Below are 20322 nucleotides of genomic sequence, written 5' to 3' on the forward strand. Positions count from 1 at the left end.
AACAATCGCAATGTTTTATACTCCCACAACGTCTCCCATGAGGTTTCTCAAAAAAGTTCAGTCCTCAAGCTTTTTACCAAAATACCCGGAAAAGAAAATAAGAAACATTTTGTTTCTGTTTGATCTCAGGCTCAGCTGCCAGATCAGACACGACCTAGTATTTTTAAAAGCAAACTTTGAGATTCTCTCACACTTCTGTACTTCGCTTTTACGTTACGTTATTCACAGGACTCATAGAGATGATGTCCAACTTTTATTTTCAACTTTAATTTTCAGATTTGAACACAAACAGAGGCAGAAGAGTTTTTGGAGAAAGGCAGAAAATTAATGTTAATGAAGTTGGCGTCACAAGTACAAAGGCCGTATGTCGTCCCCTATTCTCTATTCCCGTTTACAACACTATCCACTGTCCTCTGTCTCTCTCTCAATAAAGGCATAAAATAAAAAAAACTCTCCTTCTCTCCTTTGATGCGGGTCGAACAAGCAGGGAAAAGACCAGAAACATGACACTACAGTGGATATGTAAGTTTCATTATCAAATATTGTGTCTTTCATGGTTTCAGCTGGCATTTTCCTTTTTATAAAGCGACAGCTTCTTTAATCTGTCAGTCTGTAAGCAAAATGCATGTAGTACTGATAATTGTCATATAAAGGTTGCAAGATACACTGTTATTTATTGTCTATAAATATTATACAGTTTTTCAAAATTGCTACGACACATTTCTTGAAACCGTCACCCATTTTCTCAGAACTTTAAACACAAAATTCCAAATATACCAACATTTATTAGACACTACATCAAAAAATGAGAACACAGGGTCCAGGGCATGATGTTACAGATAAAAGAGTTTATTGTAGGCCAATATAGTAAATGCATTTTGTAAAAAAAAACAGTGGGGCACTAGTTTGGCTCAGTTGGTAGAGCGGGCGCCCCATGTACAGAGGCTGCAGTCCTCATCGCACTGATCACAGGCTCGACTCCCGGTCTGCCGATCATTTGGTGCATGTTATCCACCACTCTCTACTCCCATTTCCTGTCCATCTTCAGCTGTCCTATAAATAAAGGCAAAAGCCAAAAAAAGAATCTTAAAAATAAAAAAAATCAACAGTCAATGAGGGAAACATTCATCCTCAGCATCATGTCTTTGTGCTGCTTCCCTCATTGTCATCCCATGAACAAGAACACGATCTATGATAGCTGCTCCAATTTCATCTGAAATGACAGTTCTTGATCCAGCTCATCCTCGTCCACCACCTCTGATACATACTCTACCTCCTCTGCCTCTCAGACTGATTCCATCCCTTGTTGGTATCAACATTCAATGAACTCTGAACTGGCTAATTGTGTCTAACTACCTTAACTTGTTTAAGGTTTTGCCTAAAGAGTGGTTGATTCGACAAATGGGTTTAGGCCACTGAGCCTTTGGTTCAGATAATGGTGTTTAGTGTTTTAACAGTTGTGAAAAAGTGTAATTACTGCAGGATGTTCAGCAAGCTGCTCTTCTTGTGTTGCCGTAAGTTGCACGTTTGCCACAAGAGGCTGCAATTTAGCTACAAATAAGGAGGTCCTATTCTGCTGGGAGTGGATTTTTTTCTTCTTTACACTTATCCTCAAACAGCTTCACAATAAAAATGAAAAAATATGTTGTTGATGAATGTTTAATTTTTTACAGGATCCAGTCCAATCACAGCAATAAAAACTTTACTGAACCCCTCACACATCCTCATTTACTCTCTTGTGGTGCCATTAAAAGTTCTTATGTTATCCCAGTGGATTACAGAGAAGTATTATTTCTGAGGTATTTCTAAGTCTGAGAGGTATAATGAGATCACTGTGGACCCTGGTCACAAAGGCTCATGGCAGCAGAACAGAGAGGGAGGCAGTGTATTAAAGCAGCAGCGGCTTATTAGATGAAATTAGATTTGACTTGTTTAAGGTGGTTAAAGGTTGCAGCATGAGTGCTTCAAATAAGGTAACACATGTATATGCACAGTACATGACCATGTAGGTTTTTTTTATTAATCATAAATAAGGCTGAATTTGTATATTATAATGATGATACTGCTGGGAAAAAGCCACCAAAAGGGACACAGGACAATATTAAGGTAACGTCTACAGTCAAACACAAGTGGCTCAGGGCAGCTTTGTTTTTTAAAGGTTAAGATATTTGTTGAACTGAACATAACAAATTATGACTGTCAATTGCAAAAAACAAGGAAAAATTGAAACAAAGTATTTCTGAACAAATTGTATTACTGAATTTTATTTACTCACAATTCACTCTAAGTAGTCTGTACCTTTTCTTAATCATTTATTAAATATAGGCCTACGATATATTGTGTGAAATAATGTCTAATTCTACCTATACATAGCCTAATGCCTACATGTTGTAAAGATGTAGTTTATGCAAATAAATTGCCCCACTGAGGCTGTAACTCATCCCGGGCCAAAAGGCAGAAAGGGGGGGACATAAATAAGTGAGGGGACCTCCTTTGTTCGGCGTTTAGTCACCTCTGTGGCCCCTGGAAAACCATTAAACGAGCAGGACTTCTCCCAGGAGCCGGAATTCCTCAGATTCCTCCGGTCTGATGTCAGAGCAGAGGGGACGGCATCTGGACCCAGTGCTGCCTTCATGGCCTCCTCCGTGGCTGCGAACTCTGACAACTCTACTGTTGTGAGGACGTTTTGCATTTTTAAAGTTTACTCTGGAAAATCAACAAGATTACTTCCTTAATTTAACTGCTTTCTTTGATCAATAACTTTGACTCTCATATGTGTATGCTAAAATGATGACTTAAATTCCACTTAGCTTAGCACAAGGACTCGAAACAAACTGAAGTACAAAAATGACAAGTTGTATTACTAAATTAAGCTAGAATTCAAGGCATGTGACCTCTTAATACAGAACCATGTCTTTTTGCATCACTTACTCACTATTTGCATACCCTTGTTTTACTCTAATAAATTCTGGAGGTAAAATAATCTCGTAATTGCAAGAAGCAAAAGTTAAAAAATTAGCTCACATAATTTGGAGCAAGTTACATTTTTGTTTTGCCTTCATACCTTTCCAATCATCTTGTGACCTCTTGGATTTGTCATGTGTCCCTTTTTGAGGGTCCGGAACCAAGGCTTTCCTCCTTGTTGGGACGTCCAAACGCAACCCTCGTGATTCCAATCTTTTCTACAGCTTGTGAATGCAGCATTTGCTCCTCTCTCCCCCTGTCCTGAACGCCTCCATTGGACCAGAGGGACCACTACTATAAACATACCTAGAGTCCCTGCGAGAAAAGAAGACCACGTCGTTGTTATTCACGGCCAAGTTTGGGAACTTTTGTGACTAATATTTATGCTTTTTATGCTGCGTGGAAGAACTCCGAAAACTGACAAAAAAAAGTCGGCAGCTAAAGCAGCCACAGCCACGACTGAGCTCGCGACTTTTTGTCTGAAAGTTGCGCTCATATGAATCAACAGTCTCTCGAGATTTTTGTTTTCCAAAGGGGAATTTAAAGTTGTTAAAGAGAAAAAAACTAAACGAGGATTACCTTTTTGCTGTGAGGTTTAACGCCGTCGAGTAAAGAGGAGTTTCTCCAGCGGGAGCAGAAAAGGCATGTAGCGCAGGATCGAGGGTGAGTTGTCTTGCAAAAAATGGGGAAAAAACCTTCATCAGGGATTTTTTTTAAATAATGTTCTATTTATTGTTTCCAACCCGTGTGAAGTTTTTTAAAGTAGGGGGAAACTCTTGTAAAGTCATCCAACTCCCAACTTTTTAAATGTAGGCCAAATGGCTCGGCCACGTAGGGCAGACAGGGGATCCCAAATATTTTCATTGTAAACCCCCCCCCTCACTCGAGTCCTCCACCACATAAACATACATTAAAATGCAAACAGACCCTCCAAATCTTCATCTACACTTTACAAGAAGCAAACATCTTGAGTTGTGACTTTATTGGAGAGCGAAATAACTTGTAAATATCTGGAAAACCTCCAATCAGAGCAGCTTACAACATTAACCAGAGTCAATGAGGTAATTCTGAAATTATATTTCCACATTTAGCTAAAGGGGCTTTATGGAGCCCCCTGCAGGACCCCCCTCAGGATCCACTTTAGACATCATTCAAGGACGAAATCGGCACATGAGTAAACTTGTTCCTGCTGTTACTGCACACAGAAATGACATTTTTGCACTAAAACAACCTACAATACCCGAGGCCTGTTGACTGATTTTAGTGGCATGAAGTCATACAGACTGAGACTGAAGGCTGGTTATGCATTTGATAACATGGTGTGTGTCTTTAACCTGCAATGATGACATGATCACTTTGTTGTTGAGCTGTTTTTCTCCCTCCGTCTCCCACACTGTGCATACATGTTTGTGTAAGAGTATGTAAAAGATGTGTCTGGACTCGCACATCGGACTGCCTGCATTACTGTTAAAAAAGGGGAGAGTTCTGTAAAGGCAAATATAGCATAGCTGCAGGAGGCGTAGGCCATACACACACACATGCACACACATCTGGCTGTCTTTATAAGCCCAAAGGCATGCTGTGTAAATTATATGGTGCCAGAGCAAGTGGCCTGGGAGTACACACACTTTTAAACACTGGGGAGGATTTAAAGGACTAAAAGTCAGAGTAGTGCGTTCGACTCTTCATCCTTCACCACCTCATGGTCAGAAGAGTGATTTAATACCTAAAATATGTTCCTATTTACTTCCACACCTCCGTATCCTTCTGTAATATTTCAAAACAAAAGCATAGTTTGTAGTTGCTCCATGTTAAATCCCAGAGGCATGTTTGGTTTAAGGTCAGCATGGTACCAGTATAATAGGTGTTTACTGCATAATGCGAGCTTGCATGTAAAAGGGAAAGTGGCTATTGTTTGTGTAGCCAGTGGTCATTTGAGCCTAAAGGCCATTTAAATTGCTACGCGGGGAAAACACACACACCTGTAATTTTGGTCGAGTGCTCATGCTGGGTAATACAAGGGGAGAGGAAGGGAAGAGAAGTTGTTGTTGTTGCTGTAGCAGTTTAAACGGAGGGCAAAGAAATGTAAAGAAGTCCTTCAAACTCAGCCTGTGGTTCTTTTGTTATTCTGCAGAAAAGCAGCGGTGTAGTGGCAAAATGAGAGGGCAAAAACACGGCCCATGACCTCCGCCTCTGATTTTAAATGTGGATGATCTTGATTCAAACATGTGGTTTTGTGTGTTAGGAGTTATTAAGTGTTTAAATGATTAGGTGACTTGACTTTGACTTGTTTGATCTTTATTGTCATTTATCCATTAAAAGTGCCATGCATTTCTTGGTTCAAGCTAGAGCCTGACAGATATCATTGGCTGACGCTATCAGGCCGATATTTGGCCAGCAAAGATATATCAGTAACCCCATACATGTTTTCATATATGTGGCGATACAGAATGTATTTTTATAGAATATGTAATGCAGAAAAAAATGTTTGGATTGATTTAGTAGTAGTCGTGTCATCATGTAGTTTGTCCCTTAGAGAACATAAGAACTAAGTGACAATGTATAATACTGTGAAATATTCTGAGCCTGCCTTCTGAGTTCCACTGCATAGCTACATATTTTTCATACCATCTAAAAATTTAACTTTTTTGGCCGCCATATTAGAAGTCTGTACATTTTCCTTTATCGGTATCGGTACTTTATCGGTATCAGCTTCAAAAATCCTGCACGAGTTGCGCTCTCTAAGTTTTCTGCTGCCATCAATGTAAATTAAAAAACATTTTAGGTTTTGTTAGGTTTGTTGGGCAGAAAAAGTACCTTAAAATATAATTTTAAGTTTTCCTTCATCTTCTACAATGTCAGAAATTTGTGAATGATCAATCAAACAGTTGTAAACAGATCATCAGAATTATTGCTCATGGAAAAAGTCATTTATTTCGGCCCTAAATACAGTTATTTACTTTGATTGTCATTTTAGTTTTAAGTGTGGCGGTTTTATTCATGAACAAAAAGCAGTTAGTATCGTAGGAAACGCAGTTAATAAAAAGTCATAGTTATATTATAATTTTTTTTACTGTGCAGGCTTGGTTTATGTGTGTCCCCCGAGTGTATTCAGACCTGCAGAGATGCTTTTGTCAGAGGACGTGCAAGTTGTGTAAGTGTTGTGCTCTGTGGCAGCCGATAGACAACAACAGAGCGGAGAGAGCGTGCTGTGACCTGCACAACTCTCCCACACTCCACCTTAAGCTCCTTCCAGGTGTGAAGGGTGAGTTGTCAATCACTGTTGGCCCCGCCCCCCCTCATTACAGGTCACCCCTCAGCACAAACGTTTGGAAACATGTGCCTTCTTTAGCGGCGTGTTCAGTGAGGAAGTGTGTGCGATTTAGACCACTTTTTTGACCTCCTAATTGAGCATCAAGCAGAGCAATTTTCCATTTGATCTCCAGTTTAAAATGTGTGACTTTTCCTTCCTTGCTGTCATTATGTGTGTTAGATGCAGGCGGATGTAAGCAGTAGCAAACCCAAAGTGGTGCTGCTTTCATGGGCCTGTAAACTCTACTTCCCTGCGCCTGAAGCTTTAGCTGTGAGAAAACACTCAGTGGCTTTTTGGTGATTGAGTATGTGTGTGTATGCAGTTGTGTTTGTGTGTGTGAGTGTGATGTGGTTCCCAGGAGGAGGAGGAGGAGGAGATGGAGGAGGGGGGGTCATGGAAAATGTGAACAGCACCGTGGTTTGACTGGAAAAGACGCAGTAGGACAACGAGTGATGGTCCCACGTTTGTGTTTGTTGATGCTGAGAGAGCCGCCGCTATCAGCCTCACTGTCCATGTTTACTCACCCCTTCCCTCCATCATCCCCCCTCGGTCCCACCCCGCCTCCCCCATCCTCCTGACCAACTGTACCAACATGATAAGAGCCCTGAGAATGAGCAGAGTCACATCTCTTCTTCCTCACTTATCTTATTTTCCCAGTCAGGTGCTGGGAATCACCAACAATTGATGCCAGCCTGAAACTCTGGGCATCTGTTACTGTTAACTTTGGCTCAGTGCTGCAGCTCCTGAACACACATTTCTGTTATTTTCCTGCAGTTTTTATGAAATCTAGAGGCACTATAACTAGTGTGGAGAGGAAAAATCACATAACTGAACATTTTATGGAGCAAAAGCTAAGTTTGTTCTTTGCTAATACTTTAAATTTATAGTCTACAGCTATTCTTTGTTCTGAAGTAGCATAATCGTGAGAGATTTAGTAACTTAGTTTGTGTTGACAGGCGTCCATCTACACTAATGTCTCCCACATCCGTCGACAGTCATTACGATACAAAAAGATACGATATGATACAATAAAATACAATACGATACAAATGAAATGATACGATACAAACGATACAATACAATACACATGATATAATACAAACGATACAATACACACGATACGATACAATACATGATACAACACGATATGATACAATACGATAAAAACAATACGATACAAATGATATGATACAATTCCAACGGGACAAAACCCACGATACGATACACACGATACCAAAAACATACGATACACATGATACAATAACATAAGATACACATGATACGATACAAACGATACACATGATACAATAACATACGATACAATACACACGATACAGTAATACGATACAAACGATACGATACAATACAATAAACTTTATTCTCCCCGTCGGGAAATTTGTCTTGGACTTGCATTCTGCATAACTTGTCCCAATCTATAACTGCAAAGCAGCAGATGTTGAAAAATGACCTGCTGCTTCAAAATATCTGGAAGCATGGAAAAAACAGACCTTGAGGGTTATTTGCAAATGTTGACAGATGGCTCTTGTTGTAATGGATGGTACAAGGAGATTGTGAAGCATTTGGGCCTGCATGAGCCTTGAATCAGATATTAAGGCTAAATTACGTCTGGAAGTTGATGACAGGTGGTGGATCTTTTGAGAACTAACTTTAATGCAGGAGTTAGATGTTGCCCAAATTCACATCCTGTGTATGATATGGATAGAGGGATAGGCTGGGAAGGATTGAGTGGGTGTAACTGTGTCAAGCTACAGACAAGGCTCCTTCACTATCTGGATGTCACCTCTGTGCGAACACTCTGCTCTGTGTGTTTGTCACCGTCACCATGCTCTCATATAGTAGAGAGAATGTGTGTGCGTGTAAAGTGTGTTTGTGTGTGTCTTTGTCTCAGAGATGGCGCTTAAGAGAGAGAGAGGGAGAGGGGAGGGGGGAGAGAGAGCTGGAAAGTGAAGAAGCAGATGCGCTTGTTAGAAACACACACTGTCTGGCCGCCTGGCTCCACCATCTGTTTGCAGCTGCTGATGTTTGTGTGTGAGACAGACGGTATGTGTGTGTGCGTGTGTTCATACAGTACATACATTATATTGTGGAGTGTATGGTTAGGTTCATTATTTTAGGGTGAAGAATCGTTAAAGCTAAGTCTACTGTGTTTTTTAAAGCATGAAAAACACTTACATGCACACACAATCCTATTGGTTCGACAGAAACGCACATGGACAAAGTGTCAGATAACAAAGAGCCTCATTGTGTGTGTGTCCTGCTGTCCCTCAGGCGTGCTGGGAGAACATTTGCTGTGCAGTGTGCATGCATTACTGTATGTGCTTTTATTCATTTAGCAAAAGACGACTTGGCAGAAAGGTTCAATCAGGTTGTGTCTTTGTGCAGCTGGAGGATAAAGTCTGATCCAGGGTCAGTACTGCAGCTGCCGTCCGTCGGCTGTGTGCGTCTGGGAATATGGGCAGACTTCAGAGGCGTGTTTCCCCAAAACATCTCACTACTGAGCCTGCCTCAGCTCCACGGTAAGCCAGTGGGGCAAAAGAGGATCAAAGTCCTAAGACGATTTTGAAAACTCGGACCAAATCTGTCTGTTTGGGAACACAAGTTTGTGTAATAGTAATTTTATGTTTTGGCTCTGCCTTGAGTAGCAGAAGTCCTAGCTTCCACATCTCTGCTTCTTAAATGTGAGAAATTAGCTAACATACCCTTTAAATACCACTTGGTTTGCTCCCCTACTCTGTGATCCGGGCCTGGTTTAGCCTCGTAGACAGGGTTGTAAAAAGAGTACGCTGGAGGAAGAGCAGTTACGAGCTGTGAAGCACTTAACCCGTTTGTTTTGCTACAGCGCTCATGTGTAACAGGAGGGGAAGAGGAAGAGGAGGGGGGTGGTGGTGTTGGTATTTCAGACAGAGACGAGCAACAGAGATCAGATTGATTGAGTTACACACGCTACACTTGCGTCCTCAGTTCTTGGCGGCCTGCGTCTAATGGTCTTAGCAGTAGGCGACAAAGTGCTGTTTTGTTCCCGCTATTGTGTGGACGTGAATGGAGCAAAGCGACAGTCGGGCTGCCCTGAGAGAGATGGAGCACACACAGCAGCACCCAGACCAGCAGGACATGCCCGGGAACTGTTATTTCTACTACTAGTCAATGCAATATATGCATATATATATATATATATATATATATATATATCATTAAAGTACAATTTAAGGTGTTTAATATGATTTTCTGTTGTGTCTGGCCTTCATTTGAGCACCTTAATGCAGCAGTCTGGTTGTGATTTTGTTGTGTAATGCTGCCAGGCCGACTGTGGTGTTTGTCACAGCTTGTTTTGGTTTGGTTTTAATTCTCATGGCCCCTGTAAGCTGAGTGGGTAGAGAGAAAACATCACGCCCCGTGGGGCAAACCTGTGTCAACGTTGTTTTTTAACACATTTTCATATCCTTCTTTTGTCAGCTGTTAGCATTAGGCTGTTCGCTAAACCTGCCGCCATTAATTTCTGTTGCTACACCTGTCAAGCTTTACGTTCCCACATAGCACATTACACAGTTTTCACGTTTATTTAAATAAATACATTTAAATAAATATAAATACATTTGTCATATATTTGTGTTAAGTGTACCCGGTTTCACATTTCTACACATAATGAATTTACTGTTTGAAATGACAATTGTTGCTAGTAGATCTAATGTGGTTAACTAGCTAAATTAAGCTAACGTTAGCTCCATGAGTCGGTTAAAAATAACCTCAATAGCTGACTTTTTGATGATTTTAACAGACTTATTGTAAAACGAGAATCTGAAAAAAGCATCTTAATATTTCTTTGATGGCCGTATATACATAAAACAAAAGTGAGGTTAAAGCTAAATGTTTTAGCAAAGTGTTATTTTGGTTCTAACATAACCCTGTGTAGCCCCTTAGCTTACATACGTTGTTATTTTTTTCAGTGTATTTTTACTTGTAACTTGACAAGGTATATTTTTTTTTTATAAGGAAGAGGACCGTACTGTGTGTTTTGCAAAGTACTGCTATCTTGTGTAACGTTGGCTGTGTTTACAGAACTGTAAACGTCCCTAAGTCCAATAACAAGCAGGGCAGCTGCTAGCGTTAGCCTAAACTTTGTTACAGTAGCATCCAAGACCAGTATCCACACGCATTGGTCAGAAGGGCACATTGGTGCACCAATTTATTTTTTTAAAGGTTACATGTAACCCAACAAGTTAATTTAGTCAACAGTGTAAATTTTGTAAGCCTAAACGTGTTGTACTTGTTGGTAGTTAGCTAGAAATGCTAATGATTGCTGCTATATTTAAATGGATTAACACAAAGTTGAATCCATTGTTTACACCTTTTCTGTTGTCTCTTGATGACAGAGCGCACAGCACTGTTTGACTGCATACAAAAGCGCACACTTAATATTTCATTAATGTAGTGTTCACTTAAAAGTGTGTAGGTCTTTGAGATCAGACATTTTTTTTCTAACTAGCTCTCTGTTCACTGTTTATAAATGGACAAGGTGGCTCCAGCACACAGCACACACAACAAGGCCCTTATGTTGATTGATGATTAAAAACAAATGCATCCAAAAACAGTGCTCGAGAAAATGAAATTCTGATGTTAATGTGGTTGAATCACAAACAGAAAACCATTTTTTCCTTAAATTTTCCCTTTTTTTTACCCATCACCACAGTAGTGTATTGGGATAAAGAAAAAACACAACAAAAGATGGGGATGGTTTTGTGTATATTTAGCCAAAGCTTGCTTCCCTGAAAAAGAAAAACAACCTCTTCCCTCAGTTTTCCCTCCCGTTTTCTTCCCCGCCACAAAATTACAATGTGCAAATTCATAAACGTATATGCTGTTTTTGCACGCTGGAAATAAACACACTGGTCGGGAGAGAGCTGCAGCGGCGTTGAAGCAGCGTTTTTTTTTTTTTGTGTTGAGGGGTTTGGTTCGGTCCTGAGCTATTGTCTGTCTGTGTGTTGGGCTTTACTCAACCACACACTCCCAACCAGGCCACTGATTGCTGGTTTAGAGTTGCTCTAACTGCTGTCTGGTCCTTTGGCTAACCTCTGAGGAACCTGGTGGGCGTGTGTGTGATTTCTGTGTGTTTGTGGTGTGCCCTGTTCATGCATGTCTATGTTTGTACACTACACAGTGAAAGTATGTGGTCTTTATTTGTGTCTTTGTGTGCTTATCTGTGTACATGTTGACAGTGATTTTGCAGGAGGCCTGTGTGGGAAACTTTCAAGAGGAATTTAAGGGAGCTTTTACCGTCAACCTGTGATGTCACTTCCCTTAAGCCAGAGCCAAAGGGGAGGGTCACAGAGGGGCTGCGGTCACAATATCCCAAAGCAAAGCTGATTTACACACCCATTGTAGCGTAGTTATTCACTTGTTGTGGCTTTTCCTCTTGAAGTGTGTTGGCACACACGCCTTAATATTAAAAAAACACGCGAATTAGATGATGCCACATTACAGTGAGCTGTCTCAGATGGATTCAGGACTTAGGAATGCGTTCCGGCTCCAAAAGGGGCACGGCTCTAACAAAAAACAAGCGTGAAGCAAGTGTGATTCAATCCGTAGCAAACAACACGGCTGTACTTAAGTCAGCACTTTGTAGCTTCTTTCTCCCCCTTTCTTTCGCGCTCACTCGGCCTTGTCACACACTCTCTCGTGCACACACACTCTCTCGTGCACACACACACACTTGCCTTCCTTGCGGTGCATGCTTGTGTCAGGTGTGCTCTGTTTTTCCAGTCAGGGAAGAGAGGAATCTGGGCTGAGGTCCAAGCTGACTATCAACAGCACATTGCCCAGAGCCCGGGACAAGAAGCAACACATCCACTCCATCTTTACTCCTCCTCCTGCTCCCTCTCTACTCCTCCCCCCTTCTCCTCTTCTGATCACTGGAGCATTGTTGTGCCATGTTTTGGTCCTTTCATTCTTTTATTCACGTCTTTTTTTCACCTTCTTATACCCATGCTTTTAATTTTAATACATTCCTGTTTTTCTGCACTTTCCTGATATTTTTGTAGTGGGTTGCCAGTTTTGGGATTTTTGTCAGCGTTTTTTGTGCGGAGGAGAGGTTGTTTTCCCCCTGCGAAGGAGGTGTGGAGCCTTTTTTTTGGTCTTGTGGTCTAGTTCCTGTCTAACAAGGCTACAAAGTGGCCACCACCCTTAAAATGACACTGCTCTTAGCTATTTAAATTAAGTCTTGTTGACAACACCAGGATTTTTGGTGGCTAAATCAACCACGTTAAAGGTGCCTCTAAACCTAAAGGTTTGCTTTTCTATTTACTACAGGTGTAAATATATATATAGTAAAGCTTCAAAGCTCTTTCCTCATCGCAAACATGAAAGCTATGAACTGATGACTAACCAAAGATGTGTTCAAAGTGCTCCCCGACGACCTGTCTCAACCTTTAAACCACAGAGTGTGTGTGTGTGCGTGGTTGTGTGCGCGCGCTGATTTTGCACTAATTAACAGTTTTACAAGTTTCTTAATGACAACAAAATCTCTGTTTTGTGGCAGTAGCTGACATCCTACGAAGCACATGTGCCACTGCCTCATCTGTGTGATCTTACACACTCTGACACTGTACGCTACAATGTCTGGCAGAGGGAGAGAGGGGGAGATAAAAAGGAAAGGAAAGGCCTCCCACACAGGCAGATATGAGACTTAGAAGCTCCATTAGCTCCTCAAAGCCAGCTGCCGGGTTCAGATGGATGTCTGCGCTTGACTGTTTGATGTCCATTCATCCATAGCCTCACATCTCTGCCTCTGTCTCCCAGCTTTGCCCGACGCTGGGCCTCATGGGGCTGCACAGAGTGCAGCTGCCATAACTATAGGATAAAGCTGTCTGCTACCGTGTGATTCCTGCCTCTGCTCACACCGTAGCATCGCTGCTGCTGTTATCACTGGTGATTCTGCGAGCCTCGTCTGTTTTATGTGTCTGCTTGTTTATGGGAGGCAGGCAGGACGATAATACAGTGAAATATGGAGTGGGAGGGTTTGATAGGAAGAATGTTTTCTGATTTCAGCACCATGTTTTTTGCATTCCTGCATGCTCAAATGTGAAAGGAAAAGTTTGCCCACAGAACTATGTGCAGATAACTAACCCATGTCTTTTTCATCTCTCCCCCCAGCACCCGTTCTTCCTCCCTCTCCTCCTCGTCCTCCTCCTCCTCCTCTCCGGACATCTTTGGGAATGGGCCAGCGCCTTGCCAGGGTGCATCTTTCCACCCGGTGGTGTGGCCGGCGCCGTGCGAGAGTGAGGAGGGCAGCGGCCAGGTCATAGAGCCCGCCCACCCTCTTCTCTCTCCGCTTGCTCACTCCCAAACTGACTTTTGACCTTTGACACCGCCGTGACCTCCAGCCAGCCATGCCCTTCCGGCTGAAGCTGCGGCGCACACGGCGCTACAACGTCCTGAGCAAGAACTACTTTGTGACACGGATTCGCCTGCTGGACAGCAACGTGATTGAATGCACTTTGTCAGTGGAGAGTACGGGACAGGAATGTCTGGAGGCGGTGGCCCAGCGGCTGGAGCTACGGGAGGTCAGTCTTTTATTATGTGACCCTGCTTGTGTTAGACTCATGTGGCTGCTGATATTTGGCTTTTGGGGAACATTTATATAAAATATAACATATAAAACGTCTGTATTTATATAATTAAGAATCTCCGAAACGTATAATAATTTCGCGGTACATATTATTAAAGCACTCATTCCTTAGAAATTACACATTAAAAATATTTGCTCCCACACTTTCACACATTCATCAATGCTGTGTCAGATTGTGTGTGTGTGTGTGTTTGCATGTGTGATCGCCACGCGTCTCTCCCCACACCCTGTGCGTGTCCGCCTGCCCTCTGCTGTCTCTCTCCTGCGGGGTCCTTGTCCGTCTCTAACGAAGCGTGGCTACCTCTGTCCTCTTTTCACTGCAGAAGAAAGAGATACAGCTCATCCCCCTCTAATACTCCTCCCCTCCTGCCCTCCATGCTTTCTCTTTGTGTGCGTTTCCTCTTGTTCCTTTTATTCGGCTGCTTTTATCTACATTTCCTCTAATTACCACCTCGACTCGTAGGGTTTATTGTTTGTGATGTAGAGTAGTTTTACATGTGTTTGTTCACACACAGGAGAAAGAATGTGTCCGTTTGGTTGACGACTGATTTGAGTTTGATGGATACGAGTGTCCGACTGCGCTGACAAAGTGAGAGAGAGAGGGGCGGTGCACTTGTGCGTACTCACACAGTGTTGCGGTATTTGCCAGGTGTCAGTGATGTTATAAATAAGGTGTTGTGACGCCTCCGCTTCAGCCGCCGTCTGCTCCTCCATGCATGCACGCTATATAAGGACTCTGTGTGTGAATATGTGTGTCCACCTGAATATGTTGTTTTCATCTTTATTGCCGTACCTGAGGCCTTCAGTGTGCGTGTCTGCGTGTAAGAAATGAGTGTATGTATGTGTAGGTGCATGCCTTTGCAGGTGCTGCCTGCATCCTTATGACTTTTATTACAGTACAGTCAAACCTCGTGGATAAAACAGGTGTGCTCAACTCTTTGTGAAACTATTAACGCACACTTGCACACAAAGCCAATAAAAAAGTTTGAGTTTTACTAAATTACAGGGTGAGTCATGAGAAGAAGAGGGGCTTAAACTGTATAAAAAAGTTTGGCGAACTTAGCGAGATGTTTATTTAAGAAACAAAAGCCATTTGTGAGCACTGCTGCTCACACACAGAACACAAATGGTAACGGTGTCATGTTTCTCTAAGGACCGTCTCTCCCAAATTTGCAGATAGATTGGAGCGTCTCAGAGGGCTCCTGTAGGCTCCTGCACACGTTCCAAGTTTGGTTTTGATGTGTAAAATGTGTCAAACTTGACGTTAGAGGAAATTATCTCATATTGCTAATCACAGCATGTCAAAACCTGCTTCAAGTTCCTTATAAATACCCTGCACAGAGAATGCCAAGAAACCATGAAAAGCATATCAGTATACTTGGTATTTTCACTCATGTTTGGACCGGGTTGTTGACCTTATATCTTGCCGTGTGTGCTGTTTATGCAGCTAAATTGTTTTTCTCAAATAGGATTAAAATCTCTAGATAAAATAATAAGAGACATAGTTCTCATTTTGCATATTTAGACAGGATCATTGCCTCTTCTCTCCCAGGGTTGTCTTAGGTTTTGAGGTTCACATTTGAAGGAGAAATATGTGCTGCTTGTATTTCAGCTGCTTATTTGTCTCTATTTGCTCTTCTTTGTCAACTTATTTCCCTCCTCAACCAATCCTTAAAACTCCTATTTCCCATTCCAATACTTTGTCTCTCCTGGTCTTAGTTATTTGTCTTAATCTCTCTCCATCGAGCTTACACAACTCATTTTTTATTCCCTCCTCTTCAATCCACTCCCAATTTCTTATTTTCTTTACCTCCACTTCCACTCCAGCTAATCTAACATGTGGGGTACCACAAGGTTCCATCCTAGGCCCCTTTCTTTTCTCTACCTAAACGCTCCCTTTAAGTTAAATCATCCAGAAGCACAACCTCTCATGCCACCATTACAACGACGACGACACTCAGCTCTATCTCCCCATTAAAGCACACAATCTGTCAGGTCTCACCTCTCTTAAAAACTGCCCTGAAGACATAAAAACTTGGATGGCGCAAAACTTCCTACAACTAAACAACAGCAAAACTGAAGCTGTGCTCTTTGGCCCCCAAGATGCCTTAAAACTGATCTCCAACCTGTCCACTTACTTTAAACCCCAAGCTAAAAACCTTGGAATTATTTTCGACACTGCTTTTACATTTGACTCCCAGGTGGAAGCAGTTGTGAAAAAAAAGTTTCTTTCAAAGTTAAAACCCATTCTCTCCTTCAGTGACTTAGAAAGGGTAATCCACGCTTTCATCTCTTCTCGACTCAGTTATTGTAACTCCCTGTTTATGTCGTCCCTGTCCCGCCTGCAACTGGTCCAAAATACTGCAGCTAGGCTGCTGACTGGTTCCAGGAAGAGGGAGAATATTAGTCCCAATTTAGCCATTTTACTCTCGTTGCTTTGGTTTCGATGTATTGCTTCTCTTATGCATTGTACAGCACTTTGGTCAGCTGCTGCTGTTTATTAATGTGTTTTATAAATAAATTGACTCGACTTGACATTGACTTGACATCATGTCCATCAATTGACCTTTTGCACCCTACTGACTCTCCCTCCGTCTTTCCCCCACTTCCAGACCCATTACTTCGGGTTATGGTTCCAAGGAAAGACCCAGACCCCGGCCCAGCGCTGGGTGGAGCTGGAAAAACCCCTCAAGAAGCAGTTGGACAAGTTTGGCAATGAGCCGCTTCTCTTCTTTGGAGTCATGTTCTACGTGCCCAGCGTTTCCCGGCTGGAGCAGGAAGCCATCAGGTAAAGATCCTCCAAACACAGCTTACAGTTACTGTTACACACCCACATACTTAGTGTGCGTCATGCTGGGACTTAATATTCACAATGTTACAACAACAACAGCCACAAGTTCCCTCAAGTCAGTGTCATGTGTGCTTCTCTGAAAACTTCAAATAAGGAAACTTTTGACGGATAAGCCAGCTAGTGTAGCGGCTTCCTGCCTATCAAATGCGAAGTTTAACCTATATGTGAGAATAGAAATTGTCATTTTCAAACATGTGGAATAAATCCACCCTTAAATCTTGCATGTAGCCCAAGCTGTGTCCACAGAGGTGGACATTTCCCTGTTATTCTATAGACACAGTCAAATATCGTCTGCATAGAGGAATGATAGAGTAAAGAATACAACGTTACCTTGCTAACCGTGTCATACTGACACTGATTGATAGCATGTTGTATATTAGTGTGGCTTTGTCCTAAAAGGGGGGGGGGGTGTAATGCTAATTTCAAGCTTAATATTTCACTCTGTGATACCTGTGGAGTAGCTTAGCATCATTTACAGTTAAAAAAAAAAAATCATTTTTCTCACGCTGGTGCTCTGTGCAGGCCTTCATACAGCCTTTACCTTAAACAGCTCAGTCAGCTCTGTCCCTTTTAAGAAACCCCGCCCCTACAAGCCCAATTTCTTCTGATTGGCCAGCTCTCTTGTGACGTCACAAAGTGCAACGTGTGGAAAAAACAGTGTGAAACCTGGCATTCACAGCAGCCTGCAGACTGAGCTGAGAAGCCTGGGGATTACTACAACATACTTTTACATACATATTTGAAACTTCACCCACGTTGAGTCTGAACATCCAACATTGTAACAGTATATATACAGTATATGTCTTAAAATGTGAAACAGCAAAATACCTCCTCTTTAGATTTTTAGTCTCCAAGGCTTTATATACTTTAATTTTTGTGCGATTAATCTTGGGTATATTTACTCTGGTTCCAGGCCTCTGATTCGCTGCCCACATTTGTTATATTTTTAGCAACTGTTTTAATTATGGCTGATTTAATCGGTTAGTGAATCAGACAACCAATCAGGGATAAGCTTGCAAGATTAAGAGCAGGGATGTAATCTGCCAATATAGCTTGCTAGCTTCATTCATTAAAGGTAATTACAGAAACTGAAGCATGGATGAGAATTACATCCGCATGATTGTCAATTCCGTCTGGTGATCAGGATCAGATTTTATTTTCATCCTCAACAGCAGCCAGTTTCGCTCCTTATAAACAGTCTGTGTGCATGTGTGAGAAAGAGTGTGACTGAGCATGTTAGCTAGCTGTGAAAAGGGCATCCAGGGGTCAGTGTGTAGTGGACAGTCTGCCATCTCAGATTCCTTCTCTCTCACACACACACACGGCATGTCTGCCTCGCACTGAGCTGGTGAATTTGCGGCTTCTGCTTCGCTGGATGTGGGAAAGGTCGGCTGCAGGTCACAGCTTGACGTTTTGATGGTAGAGTTAGCTTTAAGGTGTGTGAGTGTGTGAACTGTTTTACGCTTCTTAATTTCCTCTGAAATTCTGCAGAGGATGGCCTCGTCATCCATCGAAGACGATGATCGTGTTTCAGTGACTGTCTCTATACACTCATTCTGTTTGTAGACGAGATAGACTAGTGTGTGTGTGTGTGTGTGTGTGTGTGTGTGTGTGTGTGCAGGTTGGTTACACCCTATCTGCTCTGGTAAAGTGATGGTATTCCAGGAAACCCCTGCAGGCTTTTATGGTGTGAGTGTGTGTATGGGGGTTATAGGGTTGAAGGGGTTATGATGGGGCCTTAGGGGCAATTTAGGGAACAATAGCCGCCTCTTTTCCTCAAGCCCCCTCTCTTTCTCTAACAATCCCTGCACATAGTGTCACCCCGACTCCTTTTTATCAAGCACAGATCCCCACATCACTCTCATCCCACATTTTTAATCTCCATCTCCTGCTCCCTCCGTCCTCCTCTTTTCTCTCCCTCTCTTTCTCCTCTTCTGTTAGTCAGGAATGTTGGCACAGCCGGCCAGCGTAGGAGGCGGACCACACATTCCTCGCAGCAGAAGTGCTGGGGGTAAAGAGGGGAGGGGAGGGGGGGGATGTCTGGTTTACAAAACACGCACACACTCACACTCTCTCACCTCACACACCTCGCGCACTCCCCCAGGAATCCTCTCAGAAGCCAGCTGCAGGCCTGTCAGAAGAGTTAGTCACAATACAGCACATTGTAAGAACATACACGCTCCCCGAGGCAAGAGTTTCTAAAAGCCCCGTCCCCCTTTTTTTTCTTCACGTCAAGTTGAAAACAATCTTTACAACTTTTTTTTTTTGATGAAGTTCAAAACATTTTTTTACCGCCCAGGCATAATGAAGGGTTCAGAAAAATCTTTAAAGGCACGTTTCGCTCTTATACACTCTGTACTTTCCTTTGAAAACTCCATCAGGCGGCACCCTTTTGAAAATATAGGTAATTTATTGTCTTGAGGTTGTTTCGGGTCGGTTCCAGTGAGGCAGATCTTTGCTTTTTCTACACACCTGGTGTGATAAAGGGGGGGAAGCGCGGGACTCAGAGAAGAGGAAGACAGGAGGGGAGAGAGAAAGTCAAAGTTTGGCAGCAGGACCAGGATTTGGGTTATTTACATGGTTTTATTTATCTGGTCGTGTGTGTTTATGCTGGAGCTTATACATGTGTCAAAAAAGGAAAGTATGCTTGAGCTTGTGTTTAAAGAGAAAATGGAAGTGGATGGATTTGTTTAAGGGACTTTGGTGCTGTAATTCAATGTGTCACAAACCCCCTTCTTTTTAAAAGTAACTCTAAAATTTTAAACATTTATCACCAAGTAACAAACAGATATGTAAATGATAAATGATCATTTTTGAATAACAGATACTAATGTTTTACCAACCAATTCATTGTATGTTTTTACCAGAAACCAGATAGACTGAGCGCTGACTTTGCCTCCTCTGAGTAAAAGTAATGTAATGTCTTTGAAGTTCACTGTTTGACTGATGTGTAACCTGATACGAGATCTCCCACTCTTCCTGTCCATCCATTCATCTGTTTCTCCTTCCCTCTCTTCCTCCCTTCATGCAGCTGTGAAAATTACCCAGAGCAGAGAGGGTAAACTCTGTGTGTGTGTGTGTGTGTGTGTGTTGGTGTGTGTGTGTGTGTGTGTGAATACTTGCAACATAGACACACCAATAATCCAATTATAAAGCAATTAAGGCAGCAAGGCAAGAAAGGTGGAGCCCATGTAAAGGCTGAGGAGTTCTCCTGCAGCACATGCAATTAAAGAGACTCACAAGGCCGTGAACATATTTGGCTGTCATGATGTTTCTTTCATTGTTTGGTCTCCATGCAAACTTTCTGTACAGGAAGTGGCATCCTTTAATTTGTGTATGCTGTAGTGTTGAAGCTATAATGCTACAGAGCATGGTTTAAACCAACATGGCCACAAGTGTGCATTTAAAATTGTCCCCGTGTTCCAGTTTACATACCTTTTCCTTTTACTGTAGTATGTACTTCAGCAGCCCTTACAAACAATGTGCTTCACATACGGTAATCATACAGCAGGGAAGTACAACTGCGTCATAACATTGGGCCTTGAACGGTGA

The 20322-nt window shown here is 42.2% G+C and overlaps 1 protein-coding gene across 2 annotated transcripts in view; it reads left to right on the plus strand.

Annotated features, from left to right (window-relative positions):
* Positions 1–3261: 3261 nt before the first annotated feature.
* Positions 3262–20322, plus strand: part of LOC138613429 (tyrosine-protein phosphatase non-receptor type 14-like) — a 36413-nt gene continuing 19352 nt past the window's right edge. For both annotated transcript variants that reach the window (XM_069687100.1, XM_069687108.1), the window contains exons 1-3: positions 3262–3627; positions 13445–13854; positions 16532–16707. In XM_069687100.1, coding sequence (XP_069543201.1) covers positions 13681–13854; positions 16532–16707 — 350 coding nt within the window. In that variant the 5' untranslated portion in view covers positions 3262–3627; positions 13445–13680. The remainder of the gene's footprint in view (positions 3628–13444; positions 13855–16531; positions 16708–20322) is intronic.

Source organism: Semicossyphus pulcher, unplaced genomic scaffold (genome assembly GCF_022749685.1).
Source record: "Semicossyphus pulcher isolate SPU_LCO1_2020_fin unplaced genomic scaffold, fSemPul1.0.p SCAF_11, whole genome shotgun sequence".
In the NCBI taxonomy this organism is placed as follows: domain Eukaryota; kingdom Metazoa; phylum Chordata; class Actinopteri; order Labriformes; family Labridae; genus Semicossyphus; species Semicossyphus pulcher.